This window comes from Schistocerca gregaria, chromosome 1 (assembly GCF_023897955.1).
Source record: "Schistocerca gregaria isolate iqSchGreg1 chromosome 1, iqSchGreg1.2, whole genome shotgun sequence".
Lineage (NCBI taxonomy): Eukaryota > Metazoa > Arthropoda > Insecta > Orthoptera > Acrididae > Schistocerca > Schistocerca gregaria.
In genome coordinates, this window is record NC_064920.1 from 346,224,916 (window position 1) to 346,235,252 (window position 10,337).

The 10,337-nt window shown below is 37.7% G+C and overlaps 1 protein-coding gene across 1 annotated transcript in view; it reads left to right on the top strand.

Moving 5' to 3' along the window:
- Nucleotides 1-10,044, top strand: part of LOC126344762 (double-stranded RNA-binding protein Staufen homolog 2-like) — a 222,343-nt gene extending 212,299 nt beyond the window's left edge. Inside the window, exon 17 of the mRNA XM_050002045.1 lies at nt 7,633-10,044. Within this exon, the coding sequence (XP_049858002.1) occupies nt 7,633-7,690 (58 nt within the window). The 3' untranslated portion in view covers nt 7,691-10,044. The remainder of the gene's footprint in view (nt 1-7,632) is intronic.
- Nucleotides 10,045-10,337: the final 293 nt, after the last annotated feature.

Consider the following 10,337-nt stretch of genomic DNA (forward strand, 5'->3'; position numbering starts at 1 on the left):
GGTATGAAGATGGGCTGAATTTAATGTGTGTTCTTTGCAGTGCTTCATTTTGATTACTTCCAGCTGTGTACCTTAAAAATATGATTTAAATTGATAAAATATAGTTAGTTTAGTAGCTGCATTAATTAATATGAGATTTCAATACTATTTAGCCGTGCTGTTCTCAAGGAATTTTCTGTCATCTGTTAGAAGTTGATGCCATTAGGAAGCCTATTAGAATAACGCAATTTACCCACAGTCATAAGTGCTCATGTTCTACTCCAGCATTTATGAGCAACTGTGTCAAGACAGTTTCCGTGTTGAATTGAGAGAGAGAGAGAGAGAGAGGAGTTTTTACTGCCACAGTGAATGGAATAATTTCTCTTACCATGTGATTGGGATATTATGACAAGGACATATTGGGCACAGACATATTGTTATAGCTGGGCGCACATAAGAAGGCAGCAGTTGATGTGCTTTGTGGAGAGAGAGAATGTCGTGCAATGTGCTATATCGTGCAACGTCACCAATGTGCTATCTGTTTCTGTCCTATGCCTCACACTCCTGCCGCCACCTACCATGGCAACTGGCAGCGCAGGGTTGAGCACTACAAATTTATGTGCTCAGAGTACTACTACTGTCACTTTTTATTGTAATACTTGCTGTGTTCGCTTTTTGTCACCCAGAATAAACACTACAGAGCCTAGTAACCTCACCATACTTAAACTAACACGAAAATCAATACTAAATGTTCTGCATACACTCTGATGTCCATACTACAGACTAACACCGCAGAATGACCCTTTAGGCTGTAGCATCACTGTTCCTTGCCACTCCACATCAACCCACAACCTGCCTCCTTCTTTGCACACCAATCAGGTTAGGAAAGAGGCAGTATCAGTGCCTTTGATTGCAGCCAGAGTGTGAGGGCATGAACCATGAGAAACTAAATCTCTTTGATCAAGAAGGCACTGTGCTTTATGGTTTTCACATGCCGCAGTGGAAAGAGCATAACATGAATACCTTGATTTAGGAAAACTACTGGCACAGGAAACAGCATGTTGATGAGAAAGGTCAACATTATCACAAATTGTGCCAGAGAACAGACAGGCCTAAGTGCAACAAATTAAACAACAGCTAAGTACTGCCAACACCCAATGAGCAGCCATACCACACATTCCTCTTGCTAATAGGACACCATTTGGACAGGTGGTGTAAATTTTCTCGTGTGTGTGTGTGTGTGTGTGTGTGTGTGTGTGTGTGTGTGTGTGTGTGTGTGTGTGTGTGGCGCGGGGGGGGGGGGGGGGGGGGTTGGTGGCGGGTCTGATACACCTGCCTTTTTCTCTCACTAGACATATGATGCAGGAATGTGATGTCCAGTGATATGCATCGATGTTTTTGCTTGTGGGCCCTCCTCTCCAGGTGAAATTTGCCTTCAGCAAGGCAGTGCATCAAGAATCATTACTTTGAAATCTTGTTGAAATGATTTGAGAAACACTTGACATACACGAGGGAACATTTGTAGCCCCACCACTTATCTTGCCTCATTCATTTTGAATAAATCTGTGGTGTGGCATAGAGTAAGGAGTGTACCTTGTACTTTAGAACCACCTTTGGCCGATGTCCGTGAAATGTAAGTGTGGAGCTTAGTCCTGGTGTGGCACAAATTTTCATTTGTCATGGCATATGCATTGTGTTGTAGATAGGGGTTTTCTGAAAAGTTTTCCTTGATATCATTTCATGTCATTGTATCTCCATTGATGGAAATCCTATTGACTCCATTCATTTCCTTGCAGTGAATAAATTCAATTGATTTACCCAGTGTAAGCCTACTTCAAATACAAGCTGCACCCAAGAAATGAGGTTCAGGAGGGACACAAATTTGATGAGTTTTTCTTCTTTGTTTTCTATTAGCTTCTGTGCAATTGAAGTGCACCTATGAAGAGAAAATCCTCAACACTTCATGAAACATGCAACCAGTTGTGTCTTCCTTTGAAATTCATGATCCGCTGTCTACCAGTTTCATGTGCTATAACTTGGACAATTTCTGCACTCATGGGTGAACACTTCTGTCACTGCTCCCTAACAAAATCATTCAGCACAACTTCTAATATATGATAGCAGCAACATTTTAGTCCAGAAAATGTTTTTCCAATCTAGGAGTTAGCTTAAAGTCTTTCCCTTTTCTGTCTCTGCTATCTAGCATTACTCTCATTGATCCCATACTGCTGATCTGCAGCATGATACAGTGAACGTGTGTCATCATGGTAGACTAAAACCTTTCCCATCACAAAAGTACTGAAGTAGACTGTGAAACTAAGGATGAAATCCAAACTTACCATCTGCGAACATTGTACTGCTGTAATTGACCTAGGGATCAGTGAAATAAACAGAAATTAAGTTTGGGGGGAGGGGGGCGGGGTCAGTGGAAAAGTTTCACCCATTGAGTAAAGTGCAGATAACATAAGGTTCGTATGATTATCTGCTATGATAGAAATCTCTCAGGGAAACAAAAAGGTTTCATAAAACTTCCCTATTTTGACAGCATTGAGAAATGGCTCAATGTACATCACTATGTGGTGACAGCTTTTGAATGGAACTGGAACTGTCAGAATATAAGACTGTATCCACCACACTTGTCCCAGTTTCTGCAAGTTTTTTAATAGTGTCCCTTTTGATGAGGTGTGCATAAAGAGAGCTATAGTTGTTTGAAAAACTGCCAAATTCGATGATGAGCAAGATTAAAATTGAATTTATGCCATCATTAAAAACAATCAACCTTCAATACTATAAACACTAACACAATAGAATCTTTGGAAAAGTGCTATTTTTCAGAGCTTTCATAGGCTTTGCCTGTGAATCTAAACTCAGAAAAAAAGGTCGGTTTGCAGTTGGGTAAAACACTGTTGTTGTTGTTGTTGTTGTCTTCAGTCCTGAGACTGGTTTGATGCAGCTCTCCATGCTACTCTATCCTGTGCAAGCTGCTTCATCTCCCAGTACCTACTGCAACCTACATCCTTCTGAATCTGCTTAGTGTACTCATCTCTCGGTCTCCCTCTACGATTTTTACCCTCCACGCTGCCCTCCAATGCTAAATTTGTGATCCCTTGATGCCTCAAAACATGTCCTACCAACCGATCCCTTCTTCTAGTCAAGTTGTGCCACAAACTTCTCTTCTCCCCAATCCTATTCAATACCTCCTCATTAGTTACGTGATCTATCCACCTTATCTTCAGTATTCTTCTGTAGCACCACATTTCGAAAGCTTCTATTCTCTTCTTGTCCAAACTAGTAATCGTCCATGTTTCACTTCCATACATGGCTACACTACAAACAAATACTTTCAGAAACGACTTCCTGATACATAAATCTATATTCGATGTTAACAAATTTCTCTTCTTCAGAAACGATTTCCTTGCCATTGCCAGTCTACATTTTATATCCTCTCTACTTCGACCATCATCAGTTATTTTACTTCCTAAATAGCAAAACTCCTTTACTACTTGAAGTGTCTCATTTCCTAATCTAATTCCCTCAGCATCACCCGATTTAATTTGACTACATTCCATTATCCTCGTTTTGCTTTTGTTAATGTTCATCTTATATCCTCCTTTCAAGACACTGTCCATTCCGTTCAACTGTTCTTCCAAGTCCTTTGCCGTCTCTGACAGAATTACAATGTCATTGGCGAACCTCAAAGTTTTTACTTCGTCTCCATGAATTTTAATACCTACTCCAAATTTTTCTTTTGTTTCCTTTACTGCTTGCTCAATATACAGATTGAATAACATCGGGGAGAGGCTACAACCCTGTCTCACTCCTTTCCCAACCACTGCTTCCCTTTCATGCCCCTCGACTCTTATTACTGCCATCTGGTTTCTGTACAAGTTATAAATAGCCTTTCGCTCCCTGTATTTTACCCCTGCCACCTTTAGAATTTGAAAAAGAGTATTCCAGTCAACATTGTCAAAAGCTTTCTCTAAGTCTACAAATGCTAGAAACGTAGGTTTGCCTTTTCTTAATCTTTCTTCTAAGATAAGTCGTAAGGTCAGTATTGCCTCACGTGTTCCAACATTTCGACGGAATCCAAACTGATCCTCCCCGAGGTCTGCATCTACCAGTTTTTCCATTCATCTGTAAAGAATTGAAAAATTAGATCAGTTCTCCGTACAAATATAAATATTTTCCTGTCTAAATGTGCGTCCACGGTTAGAAGTCTGCTCATTGAAAGTAGGAAGTTCCATCAGTATCATTTAGTCATTCGTATTCAATTTTGTGTACTTCATTCACGGAATTTTTATATTTTCACCTGTTCTTCAACTGCATTTAATATGTTTGTTTTATCCAGGATTTCTGCTGCATACATTCTTTCATCTCTCAAAGATACCCAGTCATTTTCTGTTGTATTTTTGTACCCAGTCAGTCATTGCCTAACGCTCTCTTTGGAACTCAGTGCCAGCTCTGGTGGTTTCAATTGATCAAGCTCATGTACCATTAATTTTTTTACAATGTTTCAGTCCCCTCCATTGTGCGCACGTGCACACACACACACACACACACACACACACACACACACACACACACACACACAAACCATGTTAGGCTGCATTTCAAGATTAATCATCATTAAGTTCATAAGCCATGTTCCGGAGTTTAAAACAGTGTTTCTAAATCTCTTTCTTACCATTATATGGGGTGACGCAGCTTAGACAGACCTCCCAACATACATCCAGAATGAGTAAATATATTATGGTGAAGTTTTTGAATGGCAAGCAATGTGGCAATTCTTTCTTTTTTTTTAAAATAAAACATCGGAAAGAGAAAAATGTGTAGTTCCTCATTTATAGCAGTAGATACGACCATTTCGCATGTTAACTCTGTGGCAAAATACTTGCTGCTTTGTATGCTTTCATGTTCCAAAAACTTGTTTCGACATCGTGAACAATTTGTGAGATATGATTTTCACTACCACTTTACAAATGCAAACTCATAGTGACTTATTTTTCGTTGCATTATATTCTACTTTCGCACAGTAGTTTAGGTAATGGCTGAGTATCACAGTAACTAAAGCTATTAACAAAGTGATAGGCAGTTCATCATGAAGCTTGTGAATCAGTCTTTGACATGCGAGATAATTGGTTTTTTTATTTATTTATTGTTCAATTTTCTATTTATAATTTTTTACCCATTAAGTTCTTTAAAATCAGTTGAGAACAATTGCAGAGTAGTCAACAGGCACAAGCTTCCATTCCCACAGTGCATCTCTTCCTGCACCCAAGTCAGTAGAGAATGTTGTGTTCATAACAGATGAGGGACGCAGCTCAGTAGGCAACAGCTAACTGAGGTGGCCACCCCTTAAGAACAAAGGGTTATACTCGCCCAGCATTGAGAATGAGAATCCATTTCTGTACAGGGGCCAAGATACATTGTCTTAACTCTACCCTGTTGTTGCTGTGTTCTGAAAATACTTCATACTTGCATTGTAGCCACTGTGCCAAGTCTTTGGGCGCAATCATTCACCAGCAGGGTTAGTTTGAAATGCTTGCTATGGCATTGTATTCATGAAGCGAAATTTGGGTAGTTTTGCAGTAAAATTCTCACATAGTTTAAACATAGACCATTGCTTTGAAAAACTACTCTTGCACTCGGTGATATGGGTTCACATCCTACAATTAAAATCAGGTGGTCAGTAAATTCCAAAGAGGAAATTTCACTCTGGAGGAAGCTGAGAAGATGGGAAGGCCACAATCATCAGGTACAGAAAACATTGATGCTGTGAGGAAAATGCTAGATGAAGACAAGCGAATGACCTTTAAGCAGATAGATGATACTTTAGGCCTAAATGCATCAGCAATTCGTTCAATTCTGGCATGATTACTTGCGAGTAAAGAGACTTTGTTGTCCCTGGGTGCTGCATAGACTGATGGAAGAACAGATAACATGATGTATGACATGGTGTCGGGAGATGATAAAGAAGTTTTCTAAGAGACAATCTCAATATGTGAGTAACATTATGATAGGTTATGAGACTTGGCTGTATTATTATGATGTGTCAACTGCGACTCAAAACAAAGTTTGGGTCTTTGTAGATAACGGCACACTCGTAGCTGTCAGAAAATCCTATTCAATAAAGAAGAAGCTGATAGCTTCTTTCCCCCTCCTCAAATTGAGAGGAATTGTGGAGCATGTTGTTTTGGACACACAGAAGACAATCAGAACTAAGTGGTACACTGAATAGTGCCTGCCAAAAGTTATCCAATTTTTGAAGAACCTGTGACCAAAGTCAAGCCTGGACACTTGGTTCCTCCTCCATCATGACAGCACTCCAATTCACTGTGCCAAAGCATGCACCGAATATTTGTGGGACACTGGACTCAAACTTCTTAAGCATCCTCCTTACAGTTCAGATTTTGCTCCTTCTGAATTTGCACTGTTCCCGCATGTGAAAATTAGGCTGAAAGGAGTGCAGTTTTCAAGAGAGGATAATCTCTTGACGGCTTGGGACAACGTGTGTGCCTTACTCCCTGCAGAAACTTGGGAGAAGTAGTTTAGAGATTGGTTTCAGAGGATGGAGAGGTGTATTCAGTGTGACGGAAATTACTTTGAAAAAATTAAATAAACAGAGCTGTATTGCAAAACTTTGCATGTTTTATTGTAAATTGCAGAACTGCTTATTTGGGAGTTTTTCTTTCAGGCAATATATTTTAAGCTTGCTGGTGTAGCAATAGAAATAGTTGACAGATAGGGTACTATAATTCTTCTGTCCCGATACAGATTCATAGCAGCTGCCCCAAAATAGAAGAAGTGAGTAATATAAGATACCTTACATCTTGTAAACATTCAATAGTGAATAGTACTGCAGAGGAGATACTACACCCACGAAAGAAATGGAATATTCCACAACCTGCTTGCTTCTTCATCCAGTGCTTGCCACTACTTCATCATCTCTTTCTGTCCTCCCATCTCTCGCCTTCCATCTTCTTATATGTCTGGAAATCTGTTGTAAATGGTTTAATTTTAAATGTGCTCCTGTGTGCCAACTGCTTTCTGAGGTTGATTTTTGCGCATATTCCTCTTAAAAGTAGAAGACCAAGTTCTTGAATCACTCTACAGCTGCATCCAGATGATTCTTCACTTTCCTTTTCTACCGAAATGCGTTAGTGGCAGATAGGATTTGGGAAATATCAACTGAGGTGATATCCATTGAGTCGACAGAAATCTTGTTTGTGTTCGTGCTCTGGCCACTTGTTTTTTTCTTCCAAGTCGCATTTTAGTAATTCTTCTTGTGCATTTTTGATCATTAGATATAATTATTTCTTTTGATAACACATCATACCGTTTCTAACAATGCCTTGCTTTTGGCCATTCTGTAATTTAATTTATGATAAGCAACCTAATTTTCCTTTTTTTCACAGATGAACATTACAGAAGTGATGTGCAATTAAAAAGGTTGCTGTGTGATGCGTTTTGCACAGAGAAGGGCAGACAATGTTTTGCGGTGTCACAGTGTGCTCTGTGTCTTTTTCCCACACCTCACACTCCACCTTACACTCTCACTTCTGTAATTGCTGGCAGTGTTAGCTTTTACACTTATAATGTTTTTAATGTTTGACGTAGATTAGTTGACTAAAAATATTCAATATTACATTTTAGGCTTCATCTCAATCAGCAGTCCATTCACAAAGCTGGAGGCATCTCCCTAACTAAATAGAGGTGGAAAAAACATGCGGCCATTTTGTCCCAGAGGGTCAGGTACGATTGATGCAAAACTCCTTAACTGTTCATTTCCATAAATAGATCTGTCTCCTTCATTATTATTACTCTGATTGTGGAACAATGTAAGCAATTATCAAGTCTTTTCCGAACAAAATTTATTTGTCCTCTAAAAGAGAATTGCATTTGCAGAATTCCTTGTCACATGTAGACAGAGTGACTCACGTGATTGGTGTGACAGACTTCTTAATAATTGCAGTGCCATTGTTCCACTTTGCTATTCAAATACAAACTTTAAATTTACATTTCAGTGTGTTGCTATGGTGCTCAATGTGCTGACAATTTGTGTTCCCTGTATGAAGCAAGGCTTTCCACAGCTACATGTGCATTTAACATATAAGAAGTTCCAAAATGCTGAAAACGTTGTAATCCTGGTGGCAGCATAATTATTATAAAGCCACTTTGTAAACTAAAGTTGGAACCAGGAAGAACTGCATAACAAAAGAATTGAGTTATTTAGGGAGTTTTGTATCATCATTTTAAAGTAGTGACACCTGTCCCTTCCGCTTTTTAGGGCCAGAGCGCAAGGGGCAGCTTCAGCTTGTGATCACACCCATCTTATCTGTTGCTAATATACTTGCAGTTGAATGCTTGTGCTTTATCTATTGCTTTTTGAAACATTTTCAGAGATAATTTCAGCACCAGAATATGGGAAATGGTCACAAGCTGTTAATATTTTAATGTATTGATTTCATTGTTAATCTATGGGGCTTTTGAAAATAGAACAGTTATGCTTGTATATTGAGAGAATATTTCCCAGAATAGCTGGCTACTCTGTTCTGCTCTCTGATGAACAGATTTGAATGTTTTAATTTTTAAGAAGGCTTTGATAATTTAAATATTGTATATGTGTGTGTATATTGAACTATACAAAAGTGTCAGGTAGCCTTGTAGAATGATTTTTATGATGGACCTCATGTTACATGTTTGTCACTTCACATACTTCATTATAGCTATGTCACTGAAACTGAAAACAGATAAAACAAGATATCTTTATTGGATGATTACTGTAAAACATGTAAACTCAATTATAGAATTAAATGTAAAAAATAGATATGTTGTCTTCTCAAGGTCATTGTGAACAATTACTGTCTGTTTTTTGTTTCTGTTGAAGGATGCATTAACAGTAGTGCTTTATATGGACAATGCTGTTTGCAGTTAATAAGTAATTTATTTGTTTGTGAGTAATCAGTATTGTTTCGTGTGCTTCCATATCTTTCACAGTCAGAGATTAACATTGACTTTGTTAATAATGCAATGAAAATTTTGCATCTAAGAAGTGCAAATGATAAAGTAAAGATATACCAAAAAAGCAGTACCTCTTTCTCGCCGCATCATTATATCAAACTTCTGATCCCAGAGATAATGTATCAGCTTTCATTGTCTTGTATTCTAAACATTTTCTGACAACAGTTTTGTGTAATGATAGTGTATAATACAATGTATGATGATTTTTTGTGTAATTCTGGGAAACATTTTCCAGTTTTAGATTATACTTACACGTGCAGTAGGGGGCTGGAAAAGAATGCGGTATCTTTTCCATTCTCAGAATGAAATGTTCCTTCTAGCTTTATGTGTAAATCTTAAAGCTAATAGGAAATCTAAAATAATTAAAAAACTGATTTTTCTTTTGTCTGTGTCTTAACCTGGTAGCTTCATGTACACCATATGTTTTTAAAAATAGTTCTTCTGAACGTGAGAATAACTTATGTTTAATAATAAAACAAATGGAATGTTATTGTGTATTTTAAAATAAGCCACAGGCTACATTCTTCAGATGTCCAGAAACATAAAGTGTTGATGGATATTGTGCTCTAGAACTGTCTGAATATGTAGTAATATCCCTTTTATTTTGTAACATGAACATAATCTAAAAATGTGTAGGTGGAAGATTTCTCATTAAATACAGTTATAATTGTTTTATAAAAATTTTGACAAGATCAAGGACAAGTCTCATTGTTTTGAGAGACAGGTTTTAACTTTGCACAGAAGTTTTCTGTTTCTGTCTACAACAAAATCATGTTCGAAATAGCTTCCTATTATTTATAAACAAATTTATCTTATGTGTGAGAAAGGATTGTTGGTGTATTACAAATTACGCCATTTCTTTCAGCGCCTAGAAAATGGCTTTTTATTCTTTCAGATACACTTACATGTCATTCTCACAGTATTGCCCAAAACATTAAATCCATTCTCCAGAAAAGCTTTGCACAGACAGTACTATTTCATGATAATTGTAAACAAATTTGCCTCTTTAGATACTGAAATCAATAAACTGATATTCTAAAGTAACATCTTGTTTCTTTTTTACTACATATGTCTGTTTTCAAGAATCTTACCTATTGACACTGAATGGCAAAAATGAAATCCTTAAAAAACACCTCAAAACGAAAAGTCAAAAATTGGAAAATCCAAGATGGAATGTAACTCACAATAAAGCAGAGTTGCTGAGTTGCAGAGAGGCACAGCAAAATGATTTTCACACTTAAAGCTTTCAGCCAATGGGCTTGTAAAGTGACAAGAGACACACAGGAAAGAAGAGAAATAGGACAAACATTGAGTATAGTTACCAATTGGCTAAAAGC